Source organism: Morone saxatilis, unplaced genomic scaffold, assembly GCF_004916995.1.
Source record: "Morone saxatilis isolate NCDOM2014 unplaced genomic scaffold, NCSU_SB_2.0 Contig0, whole genome shotgun sequence".
NCBI classification, from domain to species: domain Eukaryota; kingdom Metazoa; phylum Chordata; class Actinopteri; family Moronidae; genus Morone; species Morone saxatilis.
In genome coordinates, this window is record NW_023339650.1 from 9,246,110 (window position 1) to 9,261,603 (window position 15,494).

The 15,494-nt window shown below is 40.7% G+C and overlaps 3 protein-coding genes across 4 annotated transcripts in view; all 3 read right to left on the reverse strand.

Annotated features, from left to right (window-relative positions):
- Positions 1-201: 201 nt before the first annotated feature.
- Positions 202-4,349, reverse strand: c8g (complement component 8, gamma polypeptide). Its single transcript, XM_035653032.1, has 7 exons — positions 3,986-4,349; positions 2,841-2,980; positions 2,266-2,336; positions 2,057-2,164; positions 1,830-1,934; positions 1,526-1,561; positions 202-342 (listed from the first exon to the last, which is right to left on the reverse strand). The coding sequence occupies exons 1-7, from the start codon at positions 4,166-4,168 to the stop codon at positions 323-325; spliced, it is 663 nt and encodes a 220-aa protein (XP_035508925.1). The 5' UTR covers positions 4,169-4,349; the 3' UTR covers positions 202-322.
- Positions 4,350-4,483: 134 nt separating this feature from the next.
- On the reverse strand, positions 4,484-7,307 carry msrb2 (methionine sulfoxide reductase B2). Its single transcript, XM_035653045.1, has 5 exons — positions 6,928-7,307; positions 6,318-6,415; positions 5,905-5,981; positions 5,512-5,659; positions 4,484-5,310 (listed from the first exon to the last, which is right to left on the reverse strand). The coding sequence occupies exons 1-5, from the start codon at positions 7,040-7,042 to the stop codon at positions 5,179-5,181; spliced, it is 570 nt and encodes a 189-aa protein (XP_035508938.1). The 5' UTR covers positions 7,043-7,307; the 3' UTR covers positions 4,484-5,178.
- Positions 7,308-7,665: 358 nt separating this feature from the next.
- Positions 7,666-15,494, reverse strand: part of armc3 (armadillo repeat containing 3) — a 12,926-nt gene continuing 5,097 nt past the window's right edge. For both annotated transcript variants that reach the window (XM_035653981.1, XM_035653906.1), the window contains exons 2-17: positions 15,055-15,114; positions 14,726-14,843; positions 14,203-14,328; positions 13,882-13,950; positions 13,603-13,778; positions 13,238-13,432; positions 12,807-12,990; positions 12,569-12,721; positions 12,375-12,483; positions 11,383-11,632; positions 11,114-11,250; positions 10,639-10,807; positions 10,243-10,346; positions 8,567-8,728; positions 8,161-8,323; positions 7,666-7,958 (exon numbers count right to left, since the gene is read on the reverse strand). In XM_035653981.1, the coding sequence (XP_035509874.1) occupies positions 7,752-7,958; positions 8,161-8,323; positions 8,567-8,728; positions 10,243-10,346; positions 10,639-10,807; positions 11,114-11,250; positions 11,383-11,632; positions 12,375-12,483; positions 12,569-12,721; positions 12,807-12,990; positions 13,238-13,432; positions 13,603-13,778; positions 13,882-13,950; positions 14,203-14,328; positions 14,726-14,843; positions 15,055-15,102 (2,370 nt within the window). In that variant the 5' untranslated portion in view covers positions 15,103-15,114 and the 3' untranslated portion in view covers positions 7,666-7,751. The remainder of the gene's footprint in view (positions 7,959-8,160; positions 8,324-8,566; positions 8,729-10,242; positions 10,347-10,638; positions 10,808-11,113; positions 11,251-11,382; positions 11,633-12,374; positions 12,484-12,568; positions 12,722-12,806; positions 12,991-13,237; positions 13,433-13,602; positions 13,779-13,881; positions 13,951-14,202; positions 14,329-14,725; positions 14,844-15,054; positions 15,115-15,494) is intronic.

Consider the following 15,494-nt stretch of genomic DNA (forward strand, 5'->3'; position numbering starts at 1 on the left):
CAAAAGCATGCATACAGGCAGACACACACTGTGAAAACCTCAGAATAAAATGATGTGATGGAGTTAACATGACAATAAGCTGCACATAAGTATGGCACCTCACCACAGAACCTGCGGTGAGGTGCCATACTGAGATGGCAGATAAGGCCCATTTTGTCTCTTTTTTTTAACAAAAACATTTGACAATAATTTGATTGTGCTACATTTTATTTTATTTCTCTGTAACTGGTAACATTTAAAGCACATTTTTAACATTCAGATAATATTCAGTTAATCTTCAACACTGCAGGGCTGGATCTGTCTGCTGCGTGACTCTGCCTCTTCAGCATGTGGGGACACAGTCTGTATAACAAAGAGGGACAGGTTAAATGACATAGAAACTGTTCTGCCGTTTTAACCAAACAGTGGTGATTGGATAACATGTTGCTGACAAAGTTTAAATAACTGATTGTTGCACAAGTTGAATCCAACAAATGCACAGCCTGCAGGGGCAAACCCGGACACTGTTTTGGGAAAAACACGGCAGCAGGTCATTGGATTCCTTAGAGAGCTCACTGTTTCTCCCTCTCCCTCTCCCTCTGACTTCTGATAGGCAAAAGTATCCACCACTAAATCCATGTTTGCTGTGCTTTTGTAACAAGTAAGTTCTTGCTCATTTACTCCAAATCATACTCTTATAAACTGGCATTAAATAAACTGGTCATACATTTGAGTGAAACAAATCTTCAGTCTAACTGGAGTTCCAACATATTAAAAACCATTTAGTCACTGTTTATAGTTATATTCAAAACCTCCAATAGCCTTTACAACATCAATAATAAAGCAATAAAATTTTACAATCCAATAGCGAATAGCTTCTCCATTCAGCAACACAATATATCTTATCAATTCCATTAACTTATAAATCATTTAATTCAGATACACTACTGTAATCTCTCTCATTGGCATTGCTGCAGAAACATGTCTACAGTGTAGACACAAAGTATCCATACATAATAATTACAGATTACATTATAGTAAGTAACAGAGAAGGAGAATACATATTTTGTCATTCAGTCACCGGGCACACAGCAGAGCTGCAGCTGTGAAGGTGAAATGAAGATTGACATGTAATGAACTGAACCAGTGAACCTTTTCACAGTTTCACTGAGCAGAACATGCAGAAATGCATGAAATACTGCAGAGCATGGACAAGATCCTGAATGTGTGCCATGTGCAATGACCTTTGAAAATATTCAGTATACTACACATTAAGCTACATGTAAGCTACACTGACCGCTAAAGAACTGAAAATCATTTATTGCTTCTTCTTTTTTTTTTTCAGTTTCCAGAAAACCCTTCTTGTTTGAAAGGAGCATTTTACACGTCATTATGTCATGGGGGTTCAATAAAAAGCTGTATTTGCAACGTTTGTCAGCTGCTCTATTTCCCTCTGCCCCCTTTTTATGCTAGTCTGTTAACTATTTTCTTTCTATCAAATAATTACGGCTACCTGTTATTTAATGGTTTTACACATTGAACTTACTGATTACATGATCCTGGTCCACAGTACCACAATGACCTAGAAGGGAGGAAACAGTTATTTAAAGGCAGCTCAAGAGGCAGGTGTATATATGTGGAGAAATCAGTGAGCAGAGTTTGTGTATTGTGTTACATTAATGCAGTATGTTTTAAATACTCCTTTTGATAAGTAAAGCCATATATTCCAATCTATGTTAACAAATATGCTGAATCTGATCAAGCTAGATTCTAGGGGCTTATTATGCCACCTTACATTTAATATTGCAGTTGTGTTGTGAACATAGTTTATTTCAGACAAATATACATACTGTAGGTGGGGAAGGGGAATAGGTATGCCAGTCCCAAATGTTGTTTTTCAGCAAGCTGCTCAAACTTGGCCAACATTGGCTCTGACAGATTGTCTACAGACCTGCCTGCATACAGAGCACAAAAACAAACATTGCAAGTTTTCAGAGCAAAACAAAAATGATCAGAACTACCACCTGGCTTTTACATTCAAAATACCAAACCACGGTCATATGCCAGAGGAACCCACCATAGAGCTTCATGGTGATTTTGCCCCGTTTGTGGTAGTACATGATTGCATAGGAGTTGTAGTCTGTTTCCCCGATCACTATCTGAGTGTCCAGCTCAGGACGAGGTCCTGGTGGAAACAACAGAGGGCACAGTCAGACTAAGGGATGCTGCAGTGCACTTTAATTTATGAATCAGGCCTAATAAGGTAATAAAAAAAGAGCCACTGACCTTTAAGTGTTAGCTGGCCTGGGGCTGGTGACAGATTGTAGACCTGTAATATCTCCCAACACTGGTGGTTACTGAGGAGGGAAGAGAAGGGTTTGTACTAAAAACTGAAAACATATACATATACACTTTATATATATGGTGTTTCGTAGTCCAACCACATGCCCTAGGCCAGATTGAACTATGTTTCTAATGTCATATGAGAAAAGGACAAAAGAAAATTGTTTTTCTCTGCGTTGGCCAAAGAGGATTTATAACCCTCAAATCACAATATCACGGAATGTCCCAGAAAAACATGACACACACTTTTTCAATTTAAATGGAGTATTGCACTCCCTGTTTTTCTACAAAAGCCAGGTCAAGATGACCTAAAAGCTTTGAATATGGTAAGGGAATGCTGATGGATTCAACTGGTTTGCCTCCTTCTTCCTGTTTTTGAGGACACAAACAAAATCAAACACATGTGGTTGGAGCATGAAGTCAGTGTGGCATATGTGCCCCCTCTGCTGATAAATCAAGGTACTGAAGAGTCAACAGTGAGCTGCATGCACAGAGTGTGCTCAGACAGTGGTACTTACTGTCTTGTTTTAGTGCTAACAGACAGTGTTTGGTCAGGGGAATTTGTGAGGGTCATGACTGTAGGCTCCACCTGGGTTCCATGTTTTATCAGGTAAGAGCATTTGGAGGCAGTGTTTAGCAGGTACCATGTTCCTGTCATCTGCAACACATGCAAGCAGGATAAGGTTCGAGACTGGACAAATAAGCAAAATGTTCACATATGTCCTCAGTGTCGGAAGTAATATTTGAAAATGGATGGAAAATTCTTGGGTTCTATTGGACCAGGGTCAAATAAACGTTCTCTGTTCTACCAATGAAAAGGATACATCTGCTTCGAATGTCCTGCTTCATTAAAATTAGTTCTGTTCAGATTCTGTTTCACTGAAAATTCCCCTTATTGCCCCAAACTCCATATTGATACGATTACACAAGCATGTCCACATTGCCAGCCCCCACACTAATCCATAATCAAGCAGACTTACATGTTTGTGTACCTTATAAAAATGTAATACATTTGCTAAAATATTTCTGTTTTTTGCATGGGTACTTGGATAGAGGTTTCCTGAAACAGCATTTAAATATTAGCTGTTTTAGTATCCTTTTATATTCAGCAATATGTTAGATAAGGACAAAAACCAGCTGCATTAGTCAATACCTGGCAAAGGTTAACTTTGCCTATGTTCTTCTCAAAGCAATAATATCTATTTTTCGCTATTCTGTTAAGATCATTTCTTATGGTTTCCACTGATTATTTTGCAGTCGTATTTGTTTATGCTATTGTGACATGGTACAAACAAGTGAGAAACAGAACTGAACTGTCAGTGTGCAAAGGTCAGGTAACGGCACAGTGAACTATTTACATGTACTGTGGTTGGCTGCAGCTGCACTCCTCTGCCTGGAAACAGTCACATTTATCAAAATGAGATCTCTCTTTTCAGTGCAGCTTTTTCATGCTTTCTATAACTTTCTAAAAATCACTTTATACCAAACCATATGCAATCTTTTTGATCTACCTTTCCTAGTTCTGTAGCTTGATTTAGAAGCAAAACATGGGATGGAAAGAAAAACTTAATACACAGATGTAGACATAATTCAGAGGTCAACACACAGTCAAACACGTTACTGTATGTGATCTGTAACTCTGCCTCTTCCTTCAGTTTCTTACCTGCTGTATGTCTATGTTCTGTGCAGGTTGGGTCACATCAGTAGCCTCAACCTTTGGCTTCTTAGGAGGTCGTTTTTGGGGTCGTGGTCGACTCTTAGCCCCCCCTACAGCCTCAGTGGAACTCCACAGACACATGCACATCAACACCAAGACTACCACCATACATCGCCATACTCCAGCCATGCTACCGCTAAAGAGTCAGTCTTGTTCTCCTATAGTATTGCTCAGGTTCCTGTGTTCTTACTTTTCTTTTTTCTAAATTCTTCCCTTTGTATTGGGTTTTCTGTCCCCTCTGTCTCTGTCTGCAGTATACCCAATCTGCTTTACTCAATCCCAAATCCACAGACACAGAAGAAATGCACAAACAGACAGGGAGCAGGAGACAAACAATGTGAAACAGAGGATGGCCTGTTAGGTTAAATATTAACTTGGTTTACTGCTAGAAATGAGGCCATAATGCAGGGGGCAACCATAAATTCTCATTATTAAATGCTGACTTTAATATCTTAATAAACTCTACAGTCCATACAGGGTAACCATAGATTCAGATAACGAACAAAATGTGCATTTATTGACAAATGATCAGTCAATTTGATCTACAAATGTAGCACCAGATGGAAAAACACACACCGCAGCAATGTCATAACTTCCTGTGTTTTGCAATCTCCACAGAAAAAGAGGTCTTCTTAGTTCGGGCACAGTGAATTTTGACATTTTTCAGACATGAAGACAAGTCAATCATAATGATTTTTTGTAACATCAGTGGTTTAGCCACTATGTCCCACACTAAAGTGTCAAGTTGCTCATCCAAACTACACTTAGGGACAAACATAATTAAGACAAAATCAACAAAAAATTTAAAATAATAGAAAAATAATCAAGTGACTGAAGGAGCTGATGGTCTATAGTTTGAATTTGGGTTTGTTTGAATCTTGTAATGTATGTTCGGCTGATCTGTAGACTTCTCTCCAGGGCGTTTATCCAAAGAGGCTGAGCTCAATCCAGTATCTCTCTTTAATAAACGGAAAAGTCAATTCCCACCTAAATTCAAACATTAAAACATTTTGTGCCGCAGAAGGCCTCCCGCTTCCATTCCTGTACAGGTCAAAACCATACCCCTGGACCTTGATTTGACCTGCAAAAAATCAAACAGTAAGTGTGTTTTCAGTGGTTTAGGCAAGCTATGTAATTCATCAGTTTTCCTCAGGCTTGTCAGGTGTGTTGTTTCCTCTGGCTTTAAATGTGAGGGCCACACTGTTGATACAGAAACGTTGACCTGTTGGATCTGGTCCGTCATCAAACACATGACCCAGGTGGGCATCGCACTGCATGAAACACATAACCAAAGTCATAAGCCAACCAAAACTACAAATATGATGGTTGTATTTGAAGAAAAGCAAAGTATGGATAAGATACACATTAAACAACTCTGACTATACTGCTTCATAAAAGACTGCACACAAATCTATATGAACTAGAACAACTATACTAAACAAACTGAACTTTGGCTTCATAGCACAACTCACATTTTTACAAAGGACCTCTGTCCCTGCACTACCCAGGCTGTTGTCAGGGCGACGAATGATGGAGGTGTGGCTTTCATCCCGCTCCCATGTCCCATGAGCCTCTTTGAATGCTGGCCAGCCTGTCCCAGAGTCATACTTGGCCTCTGAACTATCATGAGAGGAAGGAACATTTCCTCAGTTAGCGTCAACCAATATATTTCTGAATAAACATCTAACACAAATAGTTTCAGCTGGTTTCCATTCAACATTAGTATTTGTAGTAAAATGGTAACTAGTATTTTTCTATAAAAATGTTTTCTTGTCACATATTGAAGCCTACAAGGGGTAAGTAACTGACAAAAAATCCTAATATGTGGGGAAATATTTCTTTAACAATCAAGCGCTAACTGTTACCTGAAAAGTGGAGATTCACAGCAGACACAGTGGTACATCCCCACTTCCGAATGGTTAAGGTAGATCCCACTAAAGGGCTGAAAGCCCACAAAGACACACACAGTGTTAGAAGCAGAAGCACAGGACTAATAGTTGAAAACAGGTTTTATGTCCTTAAATTCATGATTTTAAGTGCAATAGATTAACTTGTCTTTTTTCTTATTATTATTACATGTAGAAATTGCTCTGTGTTTGCAGCTGAGAGCAGCTTCTAATGAATTAAATGCCAAAGACACCAGTCAACAATACAGTGATGAACAAAGTCCACTTGGAGCTGTGCTGTTGTTTATGAGACAATATGTATGTCAGTCTGGTAGACTGAGGTAATGTTGGTTTGACACAGATCACTGTATTGGTGTGTATGCAGTACTCACCACCTCAGTCCCTTTCTCTCTGGTGACTACATACTGCTCAGGGGTCAGTTTCTTTTGCCAGTCTGTAGTCTCATCATAACGGGTGAGAGACTGCAGGCCTGCAGAGAGAAGAGGTTACAATCAAGAAGTCACCAAGGAGTTTTTAAAGGTCCTGATCTATCATGAACGCTAAATTGCTAAGGCAGGATTTCCTACCCTTTCAACTAAAACCCACAATGTTAAACCACATACATTTTAAAATGTTTGTTATCACATAACTTGGAAACAATTAACTGTACTGCTAAAGGTAGAAAGGAAGCACAAGGAGAAAGGGTCACATTTCTAGACAGTCTTTAGACAACAACTCCTCAAGTAACAGTAAAATTCCACTAATCCCAGATTTATTGGTAACCCCCTCTCGTGCTTCTAACCACAGTCCTCTTTGCACAAGCAATAACCCGTAGCTGCCTGTTTCTTATTCCTAGTGCCCTCCAGCAGATTGAAATGCCCTAACATATCCCAACATCCGTGAGAAGAATAAAGCATGGTGCACCTGCAGGAGTTTGCAGCCTGTGATACTAGACGGTGTAGTGCATATCCAAAGAAAGAAGTGACAGTAAAGAAATCAAACCTTGAGATGTGGATACAGGGCGGATGAACGCTGGGATCCTCCTCGGTAACACCACGGATCTGGCTGTGGCGTGCTGAGAAACGACCGCGAAGAGACGGGGTACAAAACGAGACATGTTTGCTGCCGCTGGTGTGTCGGCTCTTGTGTAAAGTCAAGTGCACGTATCAGTGGAAGCCAAGAGCGCAGGCTGTGTCGGGATTGTTCATGCCGCGGCGAGTTCGCGCTGGTCCTCCCCCGGCTGATGCAGGCGGTTTGCAGGGTGACCCGGTCAAAAATCACACCTCCGGCTATATAGGTCAAAGTGGCTTGAGTTCTCTGGCTTTTTATTGCTGACCGCGTTCAAAGAGCACCATATCGTAATTGTGCAGCACATTTATGGCTAGAAAAAAATGCTGCATTGGAGGAGGGGGACTAATCTGGTGTCAGTAGTTATAGTAAATGTGTTACAATCTTTTCAACAAAACTATATTCCCAGTATAGTACAGTGAGGTTATTATTATTATACAGCAAGGTGGAGTTAAAAGACACATATTAGAGCTTTATTTGGACCTGAGTCCCTATGCTGTATGTCTCCTGCAAAATAAATGATCCAAAACTATTTTTTCTTTTCAATTATCTAACTTTAGTTGAGTCACAAACAGCTGCCAGTGTCCACCTGCTAACCAACTCAAAGCCATGTTCACAGACAATTTCCCATTTTGGCTTGTGCATAAACAAAAATAATCAACTGACCATTTTAATAGTGTAGTTTAATAGTTGTATATTTATAAAAATCAACCATTTATAATGCATCTCAGTAAAATGTCAGGTCACAGCATTATGTACTATATAGTCTGATATTGCACAGCAGCAGAGGTATTGGCTTTCAGCAGACTTCCAGGCTGGTGCATAAGGTCCACTATGTAGCAGCAGGGCTGTGAAGAGTGACCATCGCTGGAGGGATTCCCACTGAGGAGGAGAACCTCGTTCCAAGCCCGGTTGTACTCACCCCTAACAAGTGTGCAGCTCATTCCGATGCAATCAACCAGACACTGAAAAATGTAAAGAGATGAGACGGGTCGCGGTATGATTATTTGGAGAGAAATGGATTAAATGAAGATGGTTATGTGGTGTATGAAAACTTGAGAAATGGAGGGAAGGGGCTGAAAATCAATTGTCAAAAGAAAGTAAAATGTAAAGGGTTTTTACAGAGAGAACAAAGCTGATGATGCCGTGTGGTTGCTTCAGTGGTACCTTAAAGAGAAGTGCCCTATGGCAGTAGATTCCCCTTCTGATCAAACCAATAGGAACTACATTAGACTGGAGCTGAAACTTGAGCTCGCTGAGGTGCAGCACCCATGGGAATTCGTGCAACTTTTCCATCTCCACTGCTCCACCCATGGCTTCACTCACCAGCCTGACACACAAATCCAGGCACACAAAACCCATTAGAATTCAGGAACCTTTCAAATGTTGCATCCTGAAGTCTTACACTGGTAGGTTTCTATTGTGTGTCTACCGTGTATCTGTGCTGTTAACCTCTGGTGACATGTGATTTTGGAGATTTGAAAACAATGACTGCTAATCATTTAATGAGATGATTTGTGGTGGCATCTCTGCATGTCGGTTACATGCTGCCATGACTGCATTAATCTGTCACCTGGCCAAGACAGCATACTGCCCTCGTTCATCAATTAGCGGAAGGACGGATTTTTTGGCCTCTTTAACCAGAAGCTGCAATGCGACGTCATCCATCATCTTCCACGGTTTCTCTGACTCGGGCTGGGTCTCATCTTTCTGTTTGTCATCACCTTTCTTCTTCCTGTACAGAGAGACAGGACATTAAAAAGAAATCTGAGTCAGTGTCTTAAAAATAGGGGAGAATATCAGTGGTTTTACAGCCCTATACTTAAAATATTACTTTAAGAAGCCTTAATGAAAGAACATGTTACTATATAATAAAGTAATAGTAAATATTTGTGTTTAACATTTCTTTGTAAATTACAGACTAAATAAACCTAATAATCCTACATTTTGAAATACCAACCATTGTGTTAGGATGTATACTAGAGGAGAGAGGAGTACATACATGCAACATGTGTAGAAAACACACATGAGGACACATACACACTAATAATAAGTAATACTAATGTATTATACTTACTTTTCATTTCTAAACAAATTATTATTATGTAGGTGAGAAAACTTGCTGTGGTATCCAAACACTGCAGCATTTTCATTCACTTTAAAAGCAGACAAATAGGATCTGAAATCAAGTCTCTTCCTCTGCTATTGTAATATTACGGCCAAAACGATTTGAAATGCACGACTGCAAAACTCCCTGAGCTGCTTTACCGTCACATCTTACCAGTCTAACACATTATGTTCTTGAGATATTCTGCAGACAAATAGGAGCAAAAGCTGAACCTTCCTTGTTAAAGTAGTTCAAATCTCAGTTTAAAAAAGGCACTGTGATGCTCAGGAAATGTATTCTAGTAAGAGACATTTTGTTTTATAAAGTTAAAAAGTTACACTTTGGTCATACTAAGCCATGGATGGATTACATAACACACTGCTTAAGAATGCCTGAGATGTTGTGTGTGTGTATGCATGCTGAAATAGGGACAATGGGGTGGACCTGAGGTACCCTGAGGGGGTACTGCTCTCTTTGGCAACGTTAATCCATCAAAATGCTGAAAGCTTGTGGGAGCGTTACTGTGTGTGTGTGTGTGTGTGTGTGTGTGTGTGTGTGTGTGTACAGCCTTTAATACATATGGTGCGTTTTTTATTTTGTGTGTCTAAGTCAGCACTTACATATATTATATGTAGCATCTTCAGCTGCATCCTCATGGATGTGCATGCACTTGTTCACGTTTGTGGTTGTAAGTCCATTAGTCTAAACACAAAGGCTCTTTCACTCTGAGTGCATTGCCATCTTTAAAAAATGGGATGGTTTACCCTGTGAGGCCATGCTAACGGGGCACGCTGAAGGCAACGGGGAGATGGGGAAAAAAGAAGAGAAAGAAAAAGAAGTGGAGCACTGGATTGGAGCAGACAAGGGGAGGGTGATAGTAATCTAACAGCCACAATAAATTGTACTGACAAACTACATGGTGTGGCTGGGAGTGTAGGAAACCTTTCAGCCAACGCTCTACCACTATCTGTGTGGTTGTTCTTGTTACTATCCCACTCTGCTTGTAATGTAAGAGGCATGGTTAGCTGTGATAGCTTGGGGTAGGGAGTTTACTGAGCTGGAATATGATCCATACAAATAATGTTTACAAACAATGTTTACTTCTAGTTTGTAGGAATTTTTCTAAAAACAAGAAAACATACTCTGGTGCTGTGTTGACAACAATAATGGGCTGGTGCTGGTTGACAGGCTGCTTGGACAGTTTGGACAGTTCCTCTAAAGTCAGAATCTTCTGACCTGGACGAGCCTGAGAGAGAGAGAGAGAGAGAGAGAGAGAGAGAGAGAGAGAAACAGTATTATGCTAAAAATCTAAATGTTAAAATATCCTTTGCTACACTATGTTTTCTTCTTCACAATAGACAGACGGAAAACAGAAAACTGTTGTTGTGATCACGTTGGTGAAATCAGTTCAACAGGTTAAAGATACAAAATAATAAATTCTGAGCATGTCTGTAGTTTGACAGCTGTTTTTTTTTATTTAGCTTTCTTTCTTCTTTCTGTTTCACAAAACTTTCAGTAGCGTACACACATACACACACCTTCCCGGCATCATAGAAGCCATCACTAATAACATCACTGGAGGCCAAATGACTTGTCAGACTGTATTTAACAGACAGGTTGGAGTTGAGCAGGCTGATCATAGCCAACTCGCTGAAACTGCTCCTACGATTCACTGATTGGTTGATTTTCTGAAGCATTTCCAGAGCTCTGAAACACACATACATACAAGCACATTCATATATTTAGACTTTGATGATAAACATAGAAATGCACACAATAACAAACAGATACATAAATAAACAAATGACCCATACTTTCTTAAGTAGCCATACATAACACTGTCCTATACCGCCATCTATTGGCTGTTTAAAAGATTACTCTGAGTTGGCTATACTACAGCTATACTTTTACTTACATTACATACATTACTCAACAATGCTCCTCCTGTTCTACATTTCATAATTCATCTGTCATGCCCTGATGTCAGTGTTATCTGTCATTTCAGTGTCTTACCCAAATTTGCACATTTTCACAGCAGTGTGCTCATTACTGGCACAGACACTGATAGCCAAGCATACATTATGCAACACCTCCTTGTGATAGGAGTGCAGCAAATTGACCAGTGGTTGAAGGCCTCCAGCACTTTGCAGCTATGTAAGACAGGGGGTGAAATTTAGATAGTCAGTGAAAGCATATGAAATATTTTTGGAGAATTTAAAGGAGACTGTTGTCATTGTTAAACATAAGAACCAATCACTCACTCAGCACATACGAACACTAACCTCTGCCCTAGCTTCTGCATCACAGACCAGCACTGCCAGGCACTGCGTAGTGTTGACCAGGACCTGTGTATTTGTGGACTTCAAGGGCTCCACTAGAGCCTGTACGGCTCCATGTGACAAGATGCTGCAGCGGATAACCTCCTGTCCTGCCATGATGCCAAGTGTGGCAGCAGAATTGGCCACCGTCCTGGGACAGCTTCCATAGAGCTGCTGGACAAGAATCTCATGGCCTCCTGCCTCGTACACGGCACTGGAAGATACCACAGAAATGGGTGAGAAATGTACTTTAAACCTACAGAGCTGACTCTTAATGCAGTCTCACAATATAGCAAACAACAAAGTATTTCTGTAATGTGGGTGCGACATATGTTATTTGTGCAAATAAGTAGGAATAACAAAACAAATAACAGATAAGAACACAAATACTAACAGTAAGAGAAGTGGAGATTTTTAGATTTAGATTAGATTCAACTTTATTGTCATTGCACAAAGTAGTAAGACAACAAAGTGCAGCAGTCAATGAAATGCAGTGAAGGTGACAGTAATACTGAAAAATGAAGTCAGAGAGTGGGAGATGAGTATAGGGAAGATTTGTCAGGAAAATGAAAAGGCTGGAGATTAAATGGAGAAAGGAAAAGAAGAGAGGTAAAGAGATATTTACTGAGGGAGAACCCCGAGAAGACAGATGAAGCATTAAATCATTTGTGAAGGGGAGAGGAAGGCATACTGCTCAACTTTAAAACCACAACATTATTCTAAGCCTCAATTTAGACCTTGCAAACTTATCACTGAATGTCTTACACAACTTGCAATAAGTTACACAGAGGACATCATTAATACTTTGCGGTATGCACACTCAAAAGACCTTGAAATTATTCATTTTCTGGGTCTTTTACTGTACTTACTGGTAGGTATGATATTTGTTGTATGTACAAAAGATCTAACTTACTCTAAGAATAATAAAATATGCACTTAGGTCAACTGTCACTCACAATGTGTTGAGCTGGTTGCTATGTGTGAGGTTAGAGAGAGCCTGGGTTGCTGCTTCTTTCAGCACCAAACTCTCATCGCTCAGCAACTGTACAACTGCAGGGATACCACCTGAAACAGACAAAAACACAACTCACTCACACTTCATTGTGGTCAGTGTGTTGACCGTATGGTGCTTGTGTGAACGTGTATGTACCCAGGTCTCTGAAGCTGTCTTTGCTGGCTAGGTGGAAACTCATGGCGTCCACAGCCTGGCAGATAGCTGTTTTCACGCTGACGTCCGCCACAGACAGAAGCTCTACCAGGACCTTCTCCACGTTCTCCTCATGGAGCAATTTGCGATTCCCAGCTACACACACAGTAAAGTAAAGTAAAGTAAAACTATAGTTGGAAAGTTAAGAAAATGATTAACTCTTGTGTCCTTCTGTGCTTACCGCTCTGAGCAACCTTGGCGATGCATTTAACAGCGTTGGACTGGATTTCAGACACATTGGGGGTGAGAATAAACTCCATCAGCCTTGTCAGTCCTCCCCCCTTGTGGATCAGCTGTAAACTCTCACTGTCACTCAGACAGTTGGCAACTACCTGTAAGGCCTCAGCATTAAGGTCGCTTAAGTCCTGTAAGAAATAAAAACAGAGATAACAGGATGAAGTAGAGGACACTGACCTCAAATTGGATACAGATTTCAGCAGTTGGGGGTTGACAACAAGTACTTATTCAAAGGGAACCATTTCAGATAATGGTGCATATATAGGCAGTTATTACCCTCTCCAAATTCTTACTTCTCATTTTTATTAACACTAAAGGGCAGGATGAAGATATACGTGTTACCACAAAAGCATTTGCTCTCTCTCACACACCTACCGTATTACTGAGGATATCCATGAGCTTCTCAAATCCTTGCTCATCCCTGAAGGCGATGCGTGTATCTTTATCAGTGGTGACATTCTGCAGTGTCTTCAAAGCCAAATGCTGAATGACAGGAAAGTCTGATTTCAACAGTTCCAGAAGTGGAGGGATCCCGCCCAACTCATGTACTGCCAGACGACTTTGGTAGTCCTTCATATATATAGTAAAACAGAGAATACAAGCGGACAAAAAGAACCATTTGAATTTCACCCTTACTGAGACTATATCTTACAGAGATACTGATTAATGTAACTTCTACTTGTCTACAATTAAATTCATCATAACCGCATAGCTTTATAACCTTCTCTAGGCTGAGTCACCTGAACTAGGTTGAAGATGATCTCTATGGAGTTCTTCTGGACATCTGGGTCTGGACTGGATAGGAGCTGGATTAGAGGTGGCAGGCCCTTGTTGTCAAAGATCTGGACCTTACAGACGAAATCCACTGACAGGGAGGCCAGGCACAGCGTTGCAAACTCATGGACAACTATATCTTCTGGAATAGGTGAAATAGAAAATAGTTGGGTTTTTTTTTTGCAGCTAATATACAGGAAATTTCTACTTCTGAGTCTATTCATCTTGTGATCAAAATGACTCACCTTCAAGTGACAGTTTGTCAATGATTGATGGAATGACATCTGATTTTTTAAGAGCATTCTTTACATCACCTTTCAATGAAAACATGAAACAAAGTTAATCAATCACTTATTCAGGGAGCCAATCCATCAGCCAGTCACTCAAAACAAGTCAACAAAACAGTGAATTCTGTAGCCGGTCAACAAATCTCTAAACAGTCAATTGCCTGACGAGCAAGGAGGATGGTTAGGAAGTTGGTCTGTAAGTTAAAAGGCAAGTCGGTTGCATTGTAAGCCACAAAACCAAACGAGTCTGCACTAATGTTCGTATGTTGTCTGACTCACTGTTGGTGACCATGACGCCCAGGGCCATGACAGCGTTGCGTCTGACCAGCTTATTGTTGTGATTGATGAGGTGACAGAGCGGCGCCAATGCCCCAAGTCCCAGCAGAGAAACCTTGTTCTCATCTCCTAACAACAGGGGGAGACAGTGAACAGGAAAATTAAGCATGCCACTGCCAAACAGACCTGAGTGCCTGTGGACTTTTATTATGTAGCAGCAATGTAGTTTAGATGCAGTGTGACTATAATGTGAAAGAAAAAGGCTTTAGTGGGGATTAAAGCTAAAATGAGGTGGTATTCAACACAGTAATATAAAAAGAGATTTTGATTCAAAATAACAACATTTTACACGTCAGCTGCTGTTTAGTGCTTTATGAGGGTTGAATGGAGACATATTAGATGATTTCACAGTAAATGTCAGGAAATGAGACAAGACAGTGGTGGACACAATATATGTTGTGCTTTTCTGCTGCAGGGTTGCTCACCAAAAACACAGAAAATGTTGTGAGTGGGAAGCCTACTGTACCTTTCTCTGCAAATGTGTGGATCGCCTCGCAGGCTTTGACAAGGATGTCCTCCTCTGGGGAGCTCAGCAGCAGCACTACTGTTGCTGGGGTTTTACCTTCCACAGGTAGTGGTTCAAACTGTGTGTGTGTGTGTGTGCTGTGAGAGCAGCCGCAAAGACGGCAGACCCGCACCGGCAGAGACGAACCAAGCGCCTGCTTCTTAACTGGTCCTGTGGATGTATAGTAATTGCTTTTGCCAGACTAGGGGCGGCCATCTATTTCCAGTGCTTCAGCTTCAAGGGGTAAAAAAATGAGAAGGCTTTTTATTATTATTACATGGCTCTCTCACCGTTTCCTTGCACGGAGTTTCACTCTCCTTCTTCACCTTCTTTCCCATTGTGCGAGAGTCCTGGTGAGAAAATGCAATTTAACCAAATGTGTCTGAACAGCATTTACTTATCGTCCAATAGCTGCTCAGTGTCATCGACTGCATGACCTGTCATAGCTATGCTGGCTAATCCACAAAGCTAACCCCGACACAGCAGCAGTGTTCCCGGTGCGCATTCAAAACAGTCAGACCTGAATATCACCGCCTCAAATATTCACTGCGACTTACCTGTTTTTGTTTTCCAAACTGAAGGACAAGCTCAAGGTGTATAACAACTAAACAGAGCCGCACTGTAACTTTAGTGTTATGGAAAAGGAGGTTGACACCGCGTTGCTAGGCAACGGGTGCCACGTTGGGCTAAACAAGGGTTTGAACAGATAGATAGAAATACTTTATTTGTC